The 21,545-nt window shown below is 40.5% G+C and overlaps 1 protein-coding gene across 2 annotated transcripts in view; it reads left to right on the top strand.

Moving 5' to 3' along the window:
- The window catches only part of FHIT (fragile histidine triad diadenosine triphosphatase), a 426,835-nt gene that overhangs the window by 245,688 nt on the left and 159,602 nt on the right, over positions 1–21,545 (top strand). For both annotated transcript variants that reach the window (XM_061472872.1, XM_061472871.1), the window contains exons 2-3: positions 20,258–20,403; positions 21,284–21,313. In XM_061472872.1, the coding sequence (XP_061328856.1) occupies positions 20,258–20,403; positions 21,284–21,313 (176 nt within the window). The remainder of the gene's footprint in view (positions 1–20,257; positions 20,404–21,283; positions 21,314–21,545) is intronic.

Raw genomic sequence — 21,545 nt, 5'->3', positions numbered from 1 at the left:
TAATCTAGGCTACTTCAATGAAATAAGTGGTTGTCAGCCACCCTGGTAACAAACCCACTTCTTTTTGGTTTTAGCTTCATTTTGCAATGCCTGGCCCACAGGTGGAAGAAATTCTGCTCTCTTCACTGAGCTGATGTTGCTTGGCCCATGAAAAATATGTATCAGCATTTACCAGGCACATAAACAGTGTTCTTGACAGATGATGCAATTTATAAAAATCTATAAAGATCTATAAAAAAATCTGTAAAAAATCTATAAAAAATCCAACATTTTTCCCTTTCTGTCTGAAATTTATAACAGAAATTTGCAACTTGCCAACATAGTGGAAGGTGTTTGTGACCTTATTGAATTCTCAGAATTGTTAAAATAGGCATATTGGCAAATTTAAGCTGGCCAGAAAATATGGGTTCTGTTCTGGGAAAAACAAATGGTTAAAATGGTTGATGTCCTGCTAGTCATTGTTACTGAAATGGCTGTTGAATTTCTCATTAAAAATCACTGTGAGCATGTAACACAGTCAGTATGCTCCTAACACAACTGCTCAAATCCCCATATTGGTGCCTGTTCTGAGATCACAGAGATTCTGGAGGCTTTTGAAATGATTACTATTTTTCTGTTTTTTGTTTTTTTTTTTTTTTAAAGTAGGAGTTGTCTTGTAACCCTAAAAAATCTTTTTCTGGTGTAGCAATATTTGCCTGTGAATAAGCACTAACTATAGATGAAAACTAAAAAAGAATGCCAGAGAGCTCTAGCTTGCAACTTTTTGCTATGCCCCAAAATAGTTCCAGATCTCATTCTGTTCTGAGAGCTGCAATGCTCTGATATGCTGCTCTCTCCATGTCCTGTATTTTTAGTGAAATCAGTGGGAGTTCAGCGTACATGGGTCTGCAGAATCCTAGATCTTCATTGATGACCTTAGACTAAATATGGTTTTTCTGTGTTTGAATTTGAAGCGCTGCTGCGATATTAAAAATGATTGTAAAAAACATCATTCTGGTGGTTAGCAGTTGGCATTTAGCCCTTTTTATTCCCAAATGATCCAAAGATTATCTCCTCATTCTGTGGTTTTGATTTATTTTGTTACATTGAGGCCACCATGTATGAACACTGGAGATGCAGTACATTGTGTCACCCCTGACATGTTCTTTGTGGCTGAGATACATGCAGATTTTTATTCAAGGAGCTCAAACTACGAGATTTGAGATCCTCTGGGCAGCTCTAAGGATTTTGTGCTACATGTGTTGCAATGTGAGACGTGAAATGAAGAGTTGGTGAAGAAGTCTTACTTACAGATCAAATTTCTTAACTGTTGTGCTTGAAAGCCAGACCCTTAACATCATTTTAATGCAGTTTTTGTGTCTGAATTAATATAATAAATGTCAATGTTGAATAACATAAGGTCACATTTTACTACTTTGACCAGAAGTGTAATCTTCCAAGATTCAGTTTTATTACCGTTATAACAGTCATGCTGGATAAGGTCACCAATATTTCTTTCAAAGTGAAGTAATATATGAAGGTATAGTTTATACCAACTTTATTCTCTGCAGTGTGGATTTCTGCTATGAGATGTATTGACAAAGATCTACCTTGGCTATATTTGCATGTAACTCTGGAGCTGGTGTCATGGTGTGTTGGCTGTGCTCATTAGGGCCTTAGTCTTTGCAAAGAAATGAACCTTTGAGGTTTGTACTCTTCTGCTTCAAAAGAAAAAGGGCATTATCTTTAGCAGCATAGATATTTAGACTGAAAGGCGCAGCTATACAGTGCACAGCACGATGAAAATGATCTAGCTTTTGCATACACACACTTTGGTTGAACAACAACAGTCACCAGCAGTGCCAGATTTCAAAGGTAAATACATCAAGTGCGGGTACCAGAACCTGTGTGCACCCCATCTGCTTGTAAATAGTTAGACTAAACCAGTCTTTAAAGCTGAAGTAATTGGACACATACCTGCATATTTACATCGCCTGACATGGTGTTACAACCGCTTCTTTGTGCCTTCCGAACTGCATTTGTAAAAGAGGCAGTAGACATTCTTTGATTTTCCTTTTGAGTGAGGGGCTGTGCTCCAAGCAAGGCCATCTCTGTTGCCCTCTGTTGAAGCTCTAGCACTAATGATTTCTCCTGGTTTGTTTTTTAGGTAATTCTTCATGATTTTTTTATCATGAGGGGATGAAATGCTACCAAACTTGTGATCTTGTGTACCTTGCTTCCATAGAGAAAAGTCACCAGTTGTTTGTAAATGGAGAGTGAAAAAAATACAGGGGTTAAAAGGTTTTGCAACATCCAGTGCTGTGCTAAATTATGTAAGGCAAAAATATTAAGTAATAATAGAATCCTTATTGCGCACAGCCTGTTTGGGGATTATATGGAGCAGGATGGATGAATACCAGGGTCCTTTCTTCTCTAGTTTTTGCTGTTGGTTTTTATAAGCCTTCTCTTATCTGAAAAAGTTGTAATCTTGGAAACTTTTTTGCCTTTTTTCTTTTTTCTTTTTTTTTTATCTCAAGGGTTACCATCTCTGAATAGTAAAACTATTTTGTACAGCAGAAGTCCCCAAACCGTTTCTGCTTTTTGCAGGTTTGTGTGCACAGCAAACATTATCCCTGTGCTGCTCCCACCATCAGTCAAGATCTTTAGCTGCTGAAGATTTGTGTGCCCAGTGCCAAAGAAACTGGGTTTCAAATCTCGCTTGACAGCTCTAGAGGGACTTGTTCTGTGCATGCATCTATTTCTGTAGTTAAAGATATGTTGTATGTTAGATTTTTCATTTGTGTTTTTCTGTTGGCATGATCTGTGCTGCAAGATGGTCTCTGAGCACTGGGAGGATGCACTAGGTCACTACTAGGGCATAATGCACAATGTGAAGGTTGCATCCCCACCTTGCTGCATCCTTCTTCCTGCACTGGAGGATGCCTTCACTCCCTGGGCATCACCTCCTGCAAATCAGCAGCACATGCGTGGTGTATTCCTTGAGATGCCCAAGGCGAGGTGAGTGATCCAGATGTGCGTGCCATCACCTACACCAGTACGTTGTAGAAAGGAGATGCAAATGTCCCAGTTCCTCAGCCAAGCCTGTTGTCCGGGCTGTCAGTGTTAAGCCATGTTTCAGAAAACCATTGTGAAATCCTTCAGCTTGAGGAAATGGAATCAAGGTAAATCCATTTTCTTGGCATCTGCTTCCACAACGTTTCGCTTGCCATTAAGTGCAGATGCATTCTTCGGCATTGTTCTTGCCATTGGGGAAACATTGTGTTCTCTGGTGTATTCAAATTGACGTTTAATGACTTTGTCCTTCACCTATTAGGATTATTATTTCTGGAAAATCTTTACAGTATGCAAACAGAGGAGTCAGGTGTCTAAATGCAGGTATAGAAGCTACACCTCCTGCTTTGTTAAAACTGATTTACTTATATCCTGTAAGTTGTCCTAGAGTGCACTCGGGAAGACTGTAGGAGTTTTGATACCAGAGTTCTGAACAAGGAAACACACTGTGTTTCAGTGCATGTACACATCTATGTGTCTATAGCTTACACAAGTTTAAAGGAAATCAATTAGCAGTTGACTATTGCAGAGCAATGCCGGTAGCATCTAGAAGTGTGGATAGTTTTCTGAGTGTGAGCAAGTCTTGAATTTTCCAGTACTTCTTGAGGTCAAAATTACTGGGAAAGGAGGAAGTTCTGAATATTGTCCTGAATTCAGCAGCAGCAGTCATTTTTCTCCCTTTTAGTAGCTGGTGCAGTGCTGTGTTTTTGACTTTCAGCCTGGGAACAGCACTGATAACACCGATGTTTTTAGTTGCTGCTCAGTAATGTTTACTCTGACCAAGGACATTTGAGTCTCATGCTCTGCCAGGGAGGAGGGGAAGCTGGGAGGAAGTAGAGACAGGACACCTGACCGAAACTAACCAAAGAGGTATTCCATGCCATAGCACGTAATGCCCAGTATAGAAACTGGGGGCAGTTACCTGGAAGGGCTAGATCTCTGCTCAGGTCAGGCTGGGTATCGGTCGGTGGGTGGTGAGCGGTTGCATTCTCTTCCCTTGTTATTTCCCTTATCATTATTATTATTGATGGCAGCAGCAGTGGTTTGTGTTATACCTGAGTTACTGGACTGCTCTTATCTCAACCCGTGGGAGTTACATTCTTTCAGTTCTCCTCCACATCCCTCCAGGACCTGGGGGGGAAAGAAGGGAGCAGGGAAGGCTTATCCCTTCTATGAGGGTAGGGGAGGGAGGCATAGTTACTGGGGGCAATTTGTGGTGCTTTTTTCCTTCTCAGTCCTTGCTAGCTATAGAAGGGTCAGGTGAAACCATCTAAGGTGCCTAAGGGCAAAGACGCTGATCTGAACAAACTGATCGAAGTTTAAAGCATGTGGAATGACACCAATTTGACCATTCTTTCTTAGTAGCAGAGTATGCTTTTTATTTTATTCAAACATTGGCTCCCTATTCCTTCTCTTACTGGAAAACATCAAATTATTAAAAGTAGTATGTGAGTGTTACATGCATTTTGTAGCACTTCAGGTCATAGAGGTTGCCACTAAGTCTAGTGTTTAATTTTAAATGTAGGCCTGTTGATGTCTGAGCTGCTGCCACTGGAGCTTTATGTGTCAAAGTTGTGCTACATGTGTGATGTCAGCTCTACCTGTGAGCACAAGCTCCATTTTCCATCCTTTTAACTCGTGTTAAAGGAGACAGCAGCTCCTTTGCAGCTGGCATCTCATTTCATCAAAGCAGAGATAAAATTTTTATTCAAAAAAAAACTCTCACTTCAAAATCATTAAGTTTTGGTGGCAAATATTGAGGGATATTTACATAAAAATCACTCCTTTCACCTTTGGAAAAGGCTGATTTTTATTTTTAGGGTTTTTTTTAATGCTTTCTAAACATAGTTTGTTTGAAAGTTTTATAAGCCAGTTCTTTGTTTTCACACAGTCTGATGAGCTGCTTCTGGAACCGAAGACATTGAAGCAATATTAAATCAGTTTTTGGTTCCTCTTTTGAGGATATCCTGAGCATGTTTTTGCTACAGAACAGCTTCCCTTCCCTCTTGTAATTCTTTGGCTTCTCATCTCCATTGATAACTTTATCTTGCACTTACAAATTAGTAGTAAAAGTACAATTCTGTTATCTTGGCGGCAAGGGCTTTTTAAATTGTTCACTATTGGTTTAAGAATCACTATTTTTTTTAAGTTTGTTTTAGAAGTTGGGGTTTTTGTTCAATAACTTTCCATTCTAATCAAATGTCCAAAAAAAGTGATAGTCAAAGGGAAGTTTTATTTACTCTTTCTGATGACAAATATGGCTTGAAAGAGCTGACTTCTCTGCTACTGAAAATCTATCCTATAGAAGCACTTTTATCTCTTGGTTACTAGTTGCATGGCAAAAACATCTCAGCCTGATCTATCCTATTCTTGGACACCATTTTCTCTCCTCTGCAATCGACTTTGTTTGTAGTGGAACCAACATTCTTTTTATCACCCAAGGTCTGATCATCAAGCTTTCACCTTCAAAAGCACAGTCATCCTTAGGCAGACTGGTAGCTCAGAATGATTTATAACTGAAGAAAACTTTTAAGTTCCTATAAACAATTGAAAAGCAGTGTTTTCTGCCTTTTCTTAGTTATACTGCTGTTGGTTTGCTTGCTTCCGCTTAGGCATCTCTTGAGTCTTCCATTCTGTATCAGTGACATGCAGCCAGGTTCTGACTGGCCTGATAAGAAGCCTAAGATTGTAATGCAAAGCCCAGGAAAAATGATTCACAAGTGTTTCTCAAGCCAGTGGTCAGTATCAGCACGGGGTTGCATGTGAAGTGCAGACAGGCACGTTCAAGGGGGCTCTATAGAGAACATGCTTAATTTGCACAGCAACAAGTGTGTACATCACTTTTGCCAGACATGAGTTTTATAACTGTCCACAGCCATCAGTGACATGTTGGGAGATCGCTGGGTGATTCAATTCCAGCAGCTTCACGAGAGGAAGCTGAACAAATGACAGTGGAGATGCTTTCATTTGGAGGAGTACCAAATGATCCTGCTCTTTCAGCCCCTAGACATGGGATATCTACTCTGTGACCTTCAGAGAGCGAAAGACATCCTTTTTTCTCAGCAAGACAGCTTTGATGGTGATCATAAACCCCCAAGAAATGCTGTGTGCTTGTAATTTAAAGAAGAAACACAGAAATGTAGAAATTTATTTGCTGAAACAAACTTTGCGATGGCAAATTCAACATCCATTTTCTCCCTCACATCCAGGATGCAGTTGGAGTACTATTGTCTTTCTTTGTTGGAGTTCTTTTGGCATAAATTTACTTTCTTTTTTTTAAATTGGTAACATGTCAGATTTAAATCTTTTTTTTTTTTCTTCACTTCAGGGAGCTGTCTGCTAGCAACAAGCACAGCGACATACTGTTGTTATCAGCTTACATTATGGTAACACAGAGAGGTCCAAACCAGAGATCACAGCCCAAGTCTATGGGGGTATGTAAACGTGCTGTGAAGTGCTAACAGCTACTCAGAACTTGCTCCAGTGAGTCTTTTAAGCCTGTGAGTAATTTGCACTGTGCAATGGTCTTGCAGATTCCCACACTGGTTCCAACAGCAGCAAGGGAAATACCCATTAACAAGGAAGAGGTAAGATGTAAGGTTTGAAGGACCATCAGGTCATTGAATCATAGAATAGTTAAGGTTGGAAAGGACCTTAAGATCATCTAGTTCCAACATACCCATGGGCAGGGACACCTCACACTAAACCATGCCACCGAAGGCTCTGTCCTTCGACCTGCTGGTCACGCTCCTTTTGATGCAGCCCAGGATACGGTTGCTTTCTGGGCTGCAAGCGCACACTGAAGCCAGCTCATGTTCATTTTGCATTGACCAACACCCCCAGGTCCTTCTCTGCAGGGCTGCTCTGAATCTCTTCTCTGCCCAACCTGTAGCTGTGCCTGGGATTCCTCTGACCCAGGTGTAGGACCTTGTATTTGGCATGGTTAAACTTATAAGGTTGGCATCAGCCCACCTTACAAGTATGTAGAGGTCCCTCTGGATGGCATTCCTTCCCTCCAGGGTATCAACCGAACCACACAGCTTGGTGTCATTGGCAAACTTGCTGAGGGGACACTCAATCCCACTGTCCATGTCACCGACAAAGATGCTGAACAAGACCGGTCCCAACACTGAACCCTGAGGGACCCCACTTGTTACTGGTCTCCAGCTGGACATTGAGCCATTGACCACAGCTCTTTCCGTGCAGCCATCCATCCAGCTCTTTATCCACCGAGTGGTCCATCCATCAAATTGATGTCTCTCCAATGTAGAGACAAGGATGTCGTGTGGGACAGTGTCGAACGCTTTGCACAAGTCCAGGTAGATGACATCAACTGCTCTACCCCTGTCCATCAGTTCCGTAGCCCCATCATAAAAGGCCTCCAAATTGGTCAGGCAGGATTTCCCCTTAGTGAAGCCATGCTGGCTGTCCCCAAGCACCTTGTTGATTTTCATGTGCCTTAGCATGCCTTCCAGGAGAATCTGCTCCAAGATTTTGACAGGCACAGAGGTGAGACTGATTGGCCTGTAATTCCCCAGGTCATCCATTTTCCCCTTCTTGAAAATGGGGGTTATATTTCCCTTTTTCCAGTCATCAGGAACTTCACCTGACTGCCATGATTTTTCAAATATGATGGACAGTGGCTTAGCAACTTCATTCGCCAGCTCCTTATGGATGGATTTCATCAGGTCCCATGGACTTGTGTACGTTCACGTTCTTAAGATGGTCTCAAACCAGATCCTCTCCTACAGTGGGCCCAAGGTCTTCATTCTCACAGTCCCTGCATCTGCCTCCCAAGACTCTGGAAGTGTGGTCAGAGCATTTGCCAGTGAGGACTGTGGCTAAGAAGTCACTTAGAACCTCAGTCTTCTCCAAATCCTGTGTAGCCAGTTCTTCTGATAGCTTCCGGAGGGGGCCTATGTTGTCCCTAATCTTTTTTTTATTTGCTACGTACCTGTAGAATCCCTCCCTGTTATCCTTAACATCCCTAGCCAAGTTTAATTCTAACTGGGCCTTAGCTTTCCTAACCTGGTCCCTAGCTTCCTGGGCAACATCCCTGTATTCTTCCCAGGCCACCTGTCCTTTTATAAGCCTCTTTTTTCCCCTCTAAGTTTCCTCAGCAACTTCTTATTCATCCATGGAGGTCTCCTGGCCCCGCTGCTGCACTTCCTTTTAATTGGGATGCAACACTCCTGAGCTTGTAGCAGGTGATCCTTGAATATCAACCAGCAGTCTTGGGCCCCCCTGCCCTCTAGGGCTGTATCCCATGGAACCATACTAAGCAGGTTGCTGAAGAGGCCAAAGTCTGCTCTTTTGAAGTCCAGGGCAGTGAGCTTGCTGCACGCTCTTCTCACTGTCCTGAGGATCTCGAACTCGACCATCTCATGATAGCTACAGATCAGATGCCTTCCTTGGTGGACCTCAGCCTAAAGCATCTGATAATCTTGAACCCTGTCCTCGCATTGTACAGCTCTCACAGAGAGCTTCATGCAGGTGTTGTTCATATGGATGATTCTATTTCGGCCTATGCAACTGGGCCTCAATAAATTGGATTAGAGAGTGGAAAGTCAGAGAGCAGGTTCGGGTCTCTACTGAGCAGAAACCCAAAGAGGGGCAGAGACAGGCAGAGACACAGGAACAAACATCTTTTGCACCTTTTGTTCAGTTGTTTTTTTTGGTTTGTTTTTTTTGTTGTTGATCTCACAACTACAAGGCATTCAGGGTCTCCCCTTTCCAGTTACGTGACACCACTATTTTGGACCATTTGAACATTTGTTTTTCCCAGCAGTGACCCTGTACTAGGAATGAACATCTTTGGCTGTTTGCAGTAGTATAGAAAAAGAAAACAAACATCAGTGGCTTTTATTAGCCTGTGCAGCAGACCAAGATCCATATTTGCTCTTGGAGACTCCTGTTCCTGTAGATCACTGGTCTGATGGACTTGGCTCCTTGAGAATGTGTACTTTTGTCTGTGGAGAGCAGTGGAGAGCAGCAGAGGAAGATCTCCATCCTCATTTTAAAGATAAGATGTGTAGATGCGGCATTAGGGACATGGTTTAGTGGTGGACTTGACAGCGCTAGGTTAATGGTTGGATTCAATGATCTTAAAGGTATTTTCCAACCTAAACAATTCTGTGATTCTGTGAAGGTGATAAGCTGATGTAGAAATACTTTGGTGCGCAGAAAGCCAACACTGTGCCACACAACTCCCTGTTGCATTCAACCCTGCAGGGTTTTTGGTCATGTTGTGTGTGAGGGGGTTTTGCACTTATGGGTTGTGAGAGGGCAAACAAGGGGGGAAATGTTTTCTCCCTCCTTGAGCACCTGTGAAGGAGCTAAGCAAATGCTGGTTGTGGATTTGCAAATCATCACAGACTGTGACAATAAAAAGAACCATGAAATTAGATCATTCTAAGAAGTCCTGGGTTAAGAAATTCCCTGGTACACTGGGACTCAATAAAACCCCACTAAGCCAATAATCTGTGCACTAAGAACTCTGGTTATGCAAAGGAACTAAAACATTCTGTTTTTCTCAGTGAGTCAGAGGAAGTGATAGCTTGGGTTATGTAATGGCATGATAAAGAGTGCTTGCTCTTCAGTAGCCCTTACAGTCTAACTTGATTTACAGATCTGATCTCTGTTGATGACAGTAGAAAGACTGTAATGATGCCAATGACTGTGTCTGAGATAGTCTCAGTTGTGTCTTTATCCAAGTCCACAGAAAGGAAATAATAAAAAAAGATAATCATATTAAAGTAATGGTTTCAGATGACACTCACATGAAATAAGGTTATTCAGAGTTAAACTGCTAGTTTGTCTTCTTCATTCTCATGTTCATATTGCAGGAGTCCTGGATGAGAGTATGAATTTATGTAACATGCATGCTGAAGTGTCTAGCTATGATGTGCGGAGCTGGGAACGAGCACTAATGACAATAATAGTATTAGAGCAGCATCTACAGAGGCAATTGTGACACAGGGCCCTGTTGTCCCTATCCAAAAGGGCTTATTATGCAAGTGAAAAACAGGGAAGACCTTACTTCCTGGTTCCCTCCTCCTTTACAGCTTTTATTGTCTTGGGTCCTTTGTAATCTGTGTTTTACCATCTCTGCTTGAGTTTTATTTCGTATTGAAAGGACGGCTTCATACAGATAGTTTCGTGTTGAAGATGTACTCTACATCTGGTTTAGAATTTCTCAGGCCTTAAGTATGACTTACCCAAAACTGACTCCCCTGGCAGGTGAGGGAAAATGCACCCCTGGGAGCATTTTGCCCTGACACATGCACTATCTTGTAGGTATTGAGCGTTTTGTGTTAAAGCAGATGTGAAATAAGTTGTCAAAATTGAGTGGCTAAAGAACAGCAGCTTAAAATAATTTCTCTTCCTGTTGGACTGCCTCTGAATTTCAGCTTAAAGCACTACACAGGGTCTTTGGTTATTTCCACCCCCCTTTCCCTCTACTGCAGCTGAGTGAAGGCTGATTCCCTGTCTTGCTACTGTCTCCTGAATGCATGAAAGGATATGTGCATACTCCTGGGCTTCACTGGTGAATAATGTAGAACTCCTTGGGCTTTCAACAGTTTTAAGTAGGTCCTGCTAAACAGCAAAGTAGTAAAAGAGTAATAAACTCTTTTACTTGCAAAGTCATCTCTACTTCAACTGTGTATTAGCCAGTGTGGTAAAGATATTCATCGAGGTTCTTTATCATGGACTTTGCAATTCTAAGCATTCAAAGGAAGTGACGGAATTACACTGGGACATTTTTAGGTGTAGCAGCAAAGGTGTGACCTTGCAGGGCAAGTGATTTTCGTTTTTGCCATGCAAGTGTGCCGAGCAACTCTTTCATAGGCAGATAGAAGGTTCTTTTGTTTTTCAGACTGTTCCTAAAGGTGCTGATGATCTTAAGGAGGGCTAAGCCATTCCTGCAAAGGGTTTTAGGAAGTATTTGTTTTTTGAAAGTTTCTCTCTTTTGTGATTTAGGCTCATTCTATTCTCACGAAGTAATTCTATGGAACTTTAGAAGCAACTATGCTTTAGAAGCAACTGCAGTAACTAAGCATTTAAAATATGCCATGAGAGCTTGAAGCTTAAGACAGACACAGCTCTCCATTGACTTTAAACAGAGCTGTTTTCTGAATGCCCTCACAGAACTAGGTAGAAAACCACTTCTAAGAATTAATGGGAATCAGGTGGTTTATTCCATTTGAAAACTTCAACAATCCTAGCATACATTACAGTATTCTTTGAGGAATACACTTGGTGTAAGAAAGTCTGAATTATCCAAATTCAGTTTTCTGAAACTCCCTATTATTCATACTCCTTATTATCTATCAATTACATTCAAAATTACCTTCATTACCTGAAACCTTGATTATCCAAACATATTCATTGTCCCTGGTGGTACTCTGATAATTGATCTTGTACTGCTTTGCTCCAGCAGATGCTTCGCTGGTTATGAAGTGAAGGCACTGTTGGTCTGGCATGTGCTACCACAAGCTTGTCTTTCTCTGTGCTGCTCAGCATAGACTTAGTGCAGAGTTATAAAGATTATGAGTAAAGCTCTGAATAATCTACCATTGATACCATGTAGTTGGAGCAAGTGAATCTGATAGCAGCTTCTCTAGCATCATGTCTGAGAGAACCTTCTTTGGGGTAACTTAATTCTGGGGAAAATATAGAAGAGGATGGGAGGAGTGAAACTTCCTAAAGAGCAAAGTATTTCACTGCCATAAAGCCCCAGCTTTTCTCAGTGCATTATGACAGTTGCAGATGAAGTCCTTCATACTGGGACTTATACATTTCTAATCTGGCCACTGGTTATTGCTTTTGGGCCTTTGTCGTGGTTTAAGTCCAGTACTACGCAGCCGTTTGCTCACTCCCCCTCCTTTCCTCCCCCCCCCCCCCCCCCCCCCCAGGGCTGGGGAGAAGAATCGAAAGAATGTAAAGAATGTAACTCCCATGGGTTGAGATAAGGGCAGTCCAGTAACTAAGGTATAACACAAATCACTGCTGCTGCCACCGATAACAATAATGATCAGGGAAATAACAAGGGAAGAGAATGCAACCGCTCACCACCCGCCAACCAATACCCAGCCTGACCTGAGCAGTGATCTAACCCTTTTGGGTAACTGCCCCCAGTTTATATAGTGGGCATGATGTGCTGTGGTATGGAATACCCCTTTGGCTAGTTTAGGTCAGGTGTCCTGTCTCTGCTTCCTCCCAGCTTCCCCTCCTCCCTAGCAGAGCATGAGACACCAAAAGTCCTTGGTTAGAGTAAATGTTACTGAGCAGCAACTAAAAACATCGGTGTTATCAGTGCTGTTCCCAGGCTGAAAGTCAGAAACACAGTACTGCACCAGCTACTAAAAGGGAGAAAAATGACTGCTACTGCTGAACCCAGGACAGCCTTCCAACATCAAAAGCTTAATGTGATTCTAGAATGTGATCATGATTCCTGTTACAAATGTAGTTTTAGGTCTGCAGAAATTTCCACCAAATGGAACTTGATCAGAGGCATGTTTTTGAGCCACAAACTCTCCTATGGCTGTTCTCATGGTGGTTCCACTTAAGCACCTGCTATTGCCCATGGCTGCCCCTGAGGTCAGTAACTAGCAGAAAATGATGAATCCTACAGTAAAATACCACTTGCTACAAGGAACTGAGGTTTTAGTTGACCTACTTGACATACCCTAAAGGCATTTAAAAGAGAATATCAAATATCCGAAAGGCTTGTTTGAAATGAAAAGTGTACAGTTCTGAATCTCGCGTTTCCCTGCTGTGGCCCTCTGTCTTGTGGAGTCATTGTACTCTGAGTAGCAGTACTTTGTACTTTTGTGTGCTATATAGCATGATTTAAACGTTAAGACATAACTATATTTACATTAGATGTAAAATACTATTTATTGTTCATTTATTGGAACTTTTGCACCTTTCATTGACATGAATAATTATTTTAAGTAGCTTCAGTGGGATGAGAAGATGAGGTAGAGTTAAAAATTCCACTGTATAAAAGTTGCGGTATGGTCTTAAACCAGTGCAGTAATAGTGCAGAGGGATCTATGTCAAAGATTTATACTGATTGCTCTTGGTTCTGCTGGAATCACTAATTCTCTGGTTTATTGCATAAATCTGGTCTTCTGTGTTAGTGTAAACATGCACTAAGCTGCCTTATCAGGATCAACTGTGCTTAGATAACTTGTCTTAATGAGTTTTTTATTAATGCTAAGTTGTGGCATAGCAAGATAAAAAAATTGTGTGGTTCTGATAGTCTGAAGGAATTTTTAAGTTTTTCTTGTAATCTTACTGCATTGTCATTGGTTCTTCATCATCTTTATCATTCACAGCTAAGTTTTCTCCCAGACCAGCAAATTCCATGATGTACTATGTCCTGTACTGTACCAAAGCAGCTTTCTAAAATATATTTAAATCAAGTTGTACATGTAAAACCCACTAAAGAGTGCTGCTCCACCAGTTCCTATTATGAATGCTCACTCTTAATGCAAATAGCCTCTATGGATTTCCTTCCAAAAGTGAGTCACTCCCTCTTATTGAATAAGGTTTGTCCTAGGGGAGAAGCGTCAGTTCTTGAGCTACTGCAGTTTCATGTACATGCTAATTCAGTGGGTTTAGTGAGGACTGAATTGATGCCTTGATGTATTGGTGTCGTAATGAATCAGAATAAGTATTTGATTCCTTTTTAAAGGCTTTTTCATGCCTTGTTTCTGTACATACATGCTCTATTTCAGATGTTCTTGCTTCCTTCTTAATTCCTTTTATAGGCAGTGTCTGTTTGACCATTATTGTTTTCTTCACATGGAGAAATTGCTCCCATAGCCTTCAAAATGTGAAGAATTGTTCAAGGGCAGAAAAAAAGCTCAATGACTGGCAGTTGTTTTTCAGTTATATTAATTTTATTTGTCATGCAGTCTCCTGTGTGTTTTTCTGAGCTGTGGGACTTCTTTCTTTTAGCAGTTAGAGCTTTTGAACAAAGAAAACTTCTGCTTAGATGCAATGATGAAGTTAATACCCCTGCCTGTGCTCCTCTGTTGAATCTGGGGACAACACTGTGTTGAGTTTTAGTACCTGAAGCTTCATCTGACTTCTCTGCTTGGGGCACTTGATGCAAATTCATGTAAAATAGAGTATAAGAAAAGAAGAATCTCTCAGCCAGCTTCCCACAGCACATTATTTCTGCATTCCTGTCATGTGCAGAAGGGGTCTTTCATACAGACACATGAGTTAGTTAGAAATAATCATTTATTACAGTCTTCTGCAGCTGGCTTTTCTGGCCTCTGAGCTCCCAGCAGCCCCATCAAGGTGTCTTCCCACCTCACTGAGGGGCTGAACTGGCGGCTGAGGAGCCTCATGCTCAAGGAATGCCATCTCTATGTGTCTTTCAAATGCTTTCTGCTGTTAGATGGTGGCAGAGTCTATGGTGCTACAGTCTGTATTAATCCTGAAATGAGCAAAGCCCTCCTCATCTCCAAGACAGGAGTTGCTCTGTAAATGATAGGGGTGTTTTCAGCTGGGAGGGAGAGACTTTAAATTATTCACTCAAGCTTATGAAATGTGTGAAGTAATGCTAAGTCTCCATAGGTACTGTAGTTTGGGCCACATTAGGAAAAAAGTCAGTTTTGATAATTTTCCCAAGCTGTTGTAAGAGACTTCTAAAAAGTCTCCTGAGTAGGAGCAGTATTTCCATCCCAGTGTGAGCCATGGATTCCTGACCATGTTACACATTGAAACTAAATCATTTTCCTACGTTAAAACCTTTTGTAACAAATAGCTTAGAAAATTAACACTATTGATTAAACCCAAGAGCTTCATAAAGAAGCAATTACTTTTTCACTTTAAGATGTTCTGCCTTTTTCCCCTTGTATTTTGTTCTTTTTAAGGCCTCACATATTAAGAAAGCATGTAAATTTTAAGATTTTTAAGTGAGTCCTCGAAAAGACAAAAAAAACCCTCCCTATTCCTATTGTTAGAATGTCATTACCTGGAAAGCCTTTAATTTTTTTCCTTTATAAAGCTTTGAATTGTTCTGTTTGAAGTTCAGATTCAGGAATAAAACAAAAGTCAAAACAGAAAGTTTGACTATATAGCAAATTAATGGGCTTAACCAGGAAAAAGCTGTGTTTGGTTCTACTGCTTGTCACATGAAAGGAATTCTAACATCTTGGGGAGTTCTCTCTTTTTTGTTTTCTTTCTTTTTTTAACACCCCCCCCCCCCTCCCCAAAAGGCCGTTTTCCCAACATTTCAGAACTACAGAACATGTATACCTTGATGTTGTGTGTGAAAATTTATAATGGGCACTTTGTGGGGTTGATCAGAATCCCATTAAAGGGAGCACAGAGCCTGTCTTAGATCTTAAATAGAGAATTACAGTAATTTAGGCTTCAAAGTCAAAATTCAGATAAAGCAAATAAAAATTGCTACTGTACCTTTGAATTTCAGCCTCCACTCTGTGTTTTAGTGGAAGGAAGATTGCATTTGAAGTGGTCAGCATGCAAATGTTGGCCATGTGTTTTGCTCTTTCTCCTCTCTGATCAACTTAAAATTATTATGCGCTTAACAAATGCTCACTTCTTGATAGTGCCCCATAATCTCCAGTGTGAGCATATCCTTCAATACTTATTTCCTTGAGAATTTGTACCTGTGCTTGGCACAACTGTATAGAGGTTTGAAAGTGCCCACTGGAGAAGCACATTGCAGTAACTGCATTGGAATGTCAGTCTCACAGGGCTCCAGTCGTTATGATCAAAAAAGGCAATGAAAGAGTAAAAGAGATTTACATTAATGTGTGCAGCCTTGACTGTTGAGGGCTACAGCTGGCACATGTGTTTCAGCATCCTTGATCTGCCGATGTGGAGAAACTTGCTGAACCATTCTTTCTTGGCTGTGAGTATGGACTTTTCCAATCTTAATGGACCAACAGGCAGAGGCTGTTAATTTGAATTATGGAGGAGGCTCACGGGCTTCAGTGCGTTAAACAGCCTTCCCAAGGTTGTGCAGGGAGGGGTCTGCTGTACCTGATATATAAGAGTAAGTGATTTTGTTGAAATCATAGGTTATCCTTTAGGTTTTAGGCCAGCTTGAGGGTATTGAGTCTGACCGAGTGTTGCTTTACTGCTACTTTATGGTTATGCACTTCCACTAATATACCTGGAGTTTTAGTCTACTATCTACTGGTAGCCTTTGGAAAATACTGACGTTCCTAATTGTTTAATGAATCTTTAATGGAGCTTTTAGCGTGTGTGAGGGTATGCATGTTGATTTGTGTATGCGTATGTAGGTATTAGGAAAATAAGTAAGGCTGTTGAGAGACTCCTGCAAGATCCAGAGAGGGGAATATATGACCACAGATTATAATAAGATGTAAAGGTTTTCCAGTCCTTAAAATTGACATATTAAATTGCATATACTCTAATGATGTGAACTGACTCAGAGAATTTGAAGGAAATAACATCTGTGCACATCAAAGCTTAAAAATAGAAACTTCATCAGTCAGTAGCAGTTCAGACTGAATAAAGAAATAATGACGTTATTAATTATGGTGGTTAGAGAAAGGAAACATAAAGTTCAAACTTTCTGAAGACAGAATGCTGTCTTCACTCATACAGTATGTCTGCTGGGTATCAGCCCCTTGTTCTGCTAAGCCACTCTGTAAAGGTGGGGGCCATTGTCCAAACATCGACACCTACTGCTATTTCAGGTAGCCTAAGATGGCTGAGGCTTCCCACCTGGCTGACAGATAGGACAAAAGGCATATGGGAGACTCCTGCCCTTCTTGGAGTGACAGCTGTATGCCCTGAGGCATCTCAGGTGGCAGTAGCTGCTTCTGTCTCAGGAGTAACTGCACATACACATAAGTACAGACTCACTTCACTTGCACCTTTAATACACAGTCACCTGAAGCACATCAGTAGTAGTTCATAGCAGTGTTTGCAGTGGGTAGTTGCAAAAAGCAATGAACAGTTTATCTAATTTTAAACTTAGGAAGAATTTTGAGGTGAATTGAGCATTTATCTAGATTGAAATCTGATCAGGATACAAAGTTAAAAACTATCCTACTGTTAAAAACTGTAGTCATAAACTATGATTCAAAGTTGCAGTGGATGGTTGTTTTCCTAATGACCTCAGATCTATTCATTCATTTAAACATTTGCCTTTTTATGTATTCATAGTTAAATATAACTTGAATGTTGTCCTAATTACATTCTTATGTTAATTTAGCTCTGATTCAGAATTTCTGTCACTATTCTTTGTAGAATTATTTTGAAATGATGGAAAGTTCAGTAAAGATGCTCCAGTGTGTGATTGTGCCTTTGAATTATTTATCACCATTGAAAGACAGAAATATGGTTAAAATCTAGTTTGAGTTGTAAATGAGTCTTGGTAATGTAAGGAGGAAGTGAAAATCCTTTTTGCAGAGCAACGTGGTTTATGGGCACATCATTTGATATTGTGGGAGTGCTTTGCAGCCCCACACAAGCAAAGAGCCTCGTGGCTTAATAGGAAAACATCCACTGCACCAACTGCAAATGCTATCTAAGCAGATAAGACAGATAAAATGTGATAGAAGAGAAAGAAAGGTACAGAGACAACTTGCTCAGATGACAGAGCAGATTAGTGGCAGAATTAAGAAGAGAAAACAGATGTCCTGTCTTGGTCACAACCAGCACACTCTCCCTCTGCTGTGTGCTATGGAAAAAAAAGCTCTCCCAAGCAGCATTTAGCCCACGTTTTTCACAATGCATCACAGTGGCAAGTAGTGCAGTGTTAACAGGAGGGTGAAGAATCCATGATTAATGCAAAAACTCATACTTGTGGCTGTGGCCCTGAGCTAGATAGAGAGCAAGCAATTGCTTGGCATGTGCGAGACTGAGAGGGTGAGAAACTGCTGGGAAAAAATTCTGATGGAGAAAAGGAAACTTGTCTTAATGTAACCAGCAGTTTTGCTTAGAGGTAAGTGAAGTGAAATTCTTCATTCATAAATGGTTCATTGACCCATGATAATAAAGCAGTGCTGCAGAAGAAGGATAATTATCTACTTAAGTATTAGATGCCCTAAGGGTAAAAGCTTCCCTTCTCTCCTTTTGAAAAATGAACTCGGATTAAGCGAATGTCCTTTTTCCTGTTTTAGTATTGACATGGATTTCCTTTTTATGAGTAAAATTAATTAGTTTTCTTTTCCTTTATTCCTGGTATGGAAATCAGGTCTGCCAAGCAAGTTTCCAGCACTTCCCTTGGGCCCTAAGTTGAGCCAATAGCATCCTTTATGGAGGTGCTTTGTATAGTGTGCTGGGAAGGCACAAATGAATTACAGGAGATTTATTATGCCCAATAGCTTGCCAACAGGCACAGTATTTTAGAACTAAACCCCACAAAACTAGGCTTTTTGTCCCCATCCAGGATTGGTTTATTTCCAATTACCTGCTTTCTAAATACATAATTCTCCCTTCTTAAACTTTAATACCGTAAGTTGTAACAAGAAGAAAAGAATACTGATGGCATAGCTGATGGGGGGGAAAGAGGGCAGATTTTCAATGCAGATTAATACCCACATCCAGGGGGCCAGTCTTGTCCTCTTCTGCTGGGAGCTTGCTCAAAATATCTGCTCCGGCTTTAGCAAATACCCATTACAGTCTTGTCTGTCCTCATCTGGACTCTGGAAAATGATCGAAACCTACCCTACTTCTTCACTTCCAGAAGATGTCTGGGTTTCTCTCCAGTCATAATTATAAATGCAATGCCTACAATAAACTAAGTGAAGGTAAACATGTTGTCTCTCTGTTTATGGAAATAAATCATAGAATGGTTTAGGTTGGAAAGAACCTTAAGATCATCTAGTTCTGACACCATCTCTTGAATGTATTCATCTTTATTCCAAATGTGAGTCTTGAAAATCAGGTTGATGTAACCTTTGTGTGAACCTGTTAACTACAGAGCACCTGCGAGTTACCTTTCCTGGAGTACAGAAAATATTCCTGAATAATTGAAGGCTTCAAGATGCAATAAAAATAAAGATGACTAATACAATGGCATGGAACTTAATTTTCTTGAGTTAGTCCTTTGAACACCTGCCTTAATACTGAAAAAAATAAGTTGTTAATTTTCATAGCCCTTGCTCATGAAAGTTCAAGTGGTGTTAAAGGTGATTTTAAAGTCTTTATACTGCAAACACAATACTGTATGTCAGAAAAAAAGTCCTGTCTGAGGGGAATTGAAATAAGAATCAAGTCCCAGGTCCCTGCCTTTTAGATTTGTACAACTGAAACTCTGCTATTCTGGACCTTATTGATAATGTTACAAAATCAACTTTCAAGTGAGGAATCATGGCAGTTATTGATTTCTGTGAGCACAACAGATCAGATATAGTGAATAGTGTCTGTGTACTTCTATTGTGTACTTTGTAGCTCCATTTCACTGACTTGTGAAGTGCAGTCACCAAGCTAGAATAAAACCAAAGTGTATTTATAGTGTTGTGAACACTGTGCTTAAAAGGGAATAATGTTAATTATCTTAATGTATTTCTAAGGACATAATATTTTTAACAGGTGAATGTTCCCTCTGAATGGGATGTAGAATTAAGAAATCTGCTATTGTAAACTTATGGTCAGCTTTTCACATTTAGGTACCTAAAATTAGAGGTGCAAGATCAAGATTCTCAAAAGTACATACCACATATGTGGAAAAGAATTGTAAAACTGCTGTCTCAGATCATACAAGCAGACCCATCATAAATTCCTTTGGCTTTCCTCCATTTTTAATCACAAAAGGAAATGTCTCAGACTTTCAGAGGTGTTAAATATGAGCATCTCCCTATCAAAGTGGAGTCTGAAAACTTTGATTTCCTTAAGATGTTTCACTCTTAACACATCACACGATCATAGGATGGTTTGGGTTGGGAGGTACCTTAAAGATCATGTAGTTCCCACCCCCCTGCCAAGAGCAATGACACCTGCTGGAGCTTAATTTAGTCATTTTGCCCATATCTGAGGGATTTGAGGAATCTTCTGAACAAAGCATCTGAGTATCATATGATTCTCTGTATTTAGCCGTGTGCTGTGGTTGCTGTAGCTATAATCCTTGGAGAAGAGTTTAGGCAATTCAAAGGTCATCAGAAGTGGGTATGGGCTGGGGATTGCGACACTTCATTCTGGATCACTCAAACTTGCATCTGTGCCTTGACAATAACACCTTCAGATGTCCTTGTTTGTCCTCTGCGGCCGGTGGAGCGTTTCCGTGACTTGTGTCCTGAGGAAGTGGCGGATTTATTTTGTGTGGCACAAAGGGTTGGCAATGTGGTGGAGAAACACTTCTGCGGCACCTCACTCACCATTTCAGTTCAGGTTTGTAAACCGGGTAACTAAAAGAGGTTTAATGGTTTGTTTTACCAAGCTTTCAACCTTCTTCCCTAGCCCAATGACAAAAGGACATTCAAACTTCAGGGGGCAATAAATGCAAAATAATAATGATAAAAAAGCAGCACAATGACTGCATTGCAGTCTGCCAGATTTGCCATTGAAAGAAACCTAAAAGACAAACCAGCAAAGTGTGGATAATTAATTAACTGCAAAACTTTGGAATAAGCCTGCAAATGCTCCCAAATGCAGTGCTTGCTTGTTAGTATTTCAGCAAATACTCTTCCTTCAAAGAAGTCTTTGCAGGATTGACCTAGAGAAGGCAGCCACATCACGCTGTTCAGCAGGTAACCCACTGCTTGTGATAGAAATGGGTAATTCCTGCTCACAGCTATTTATTTGAAGGCAGAGAGATGTAGCCATGTAAATATGTTATCAATTCTGACCTTTCAGTTATTTTTGCTGGGTGCTTTCAGGCCAAAAAAAAAAAGAGCTCTGTTTCAAGAAATCAGGAGACTAAGCCTATTTCATTAGAATAAGAATTTAAGCAAGCATTCTTTGATTAAATTCTCACAGGTATGATTTTATATTTACAGGATCAGAAATCTAACTATTCAAAAACATGATCTGAAAGAATGAAAAATGGCAACTGTTGGTTTTATGGTCTTAAGATGTGGCTCTCACTTTGCCATGGCCTGAGATGGAAAGATGACTTGTCCAAAACCTTTGTGTTGAATGGCGCCCAGGAAAATATGCTAAATTAGCATACAGTACAATTCAGTGTAAATTATTATTGAATAAGATTTTCTGTATTCCTGTGTGATCATTGTGACGTCCTCTAACCTGAAACTTCTCTCTTTGCCTACAGGATGGTCCTGAAGCTGGACAGACGGTGAAGGTGAGTGTTTATTATGTAGAATACAAATTAAGAGACAATTATAAGAACTAAGAAAAAAATCAAAGCTAGTCATCTGCAGACCATTGCTGTATCATTATTTTATACTTGAGATTAAAAAATCCCAAGGGTACAATAGCTGTAAATAGTTTTTATTGAATTTGCACAGGATAATGTTTACAGGTTTTCCTTCTAGGAAAAAAAATTTCAATCATAAAAACATCTCTAAGCTGCT

The sequence above is a fragment of the Pezoporus flaviventris genome, unplaced genomic scaffold (assembly GCF_033815535.1).
Source record: "Pezoporus flaviventris isolate CSIRO_AGI_PZ_B2104156 unplaced genomic scaffold, CSIRO_AGI_Pfla_v1 ptg000073l, whole genome shotgun sequence".
NCBI classification, from domain to species: Eukaryota; Metazoa; Chordata; class Aves; order Psittaciformes; family Psittacidae; genus Pezoporus; species Pezoporus flaviventris.
The sequence above is the reverse complement of the archived record's forward strand: the minus strand, read 5'-3'. Positions and strand labels throughout refer to the sequence as shown.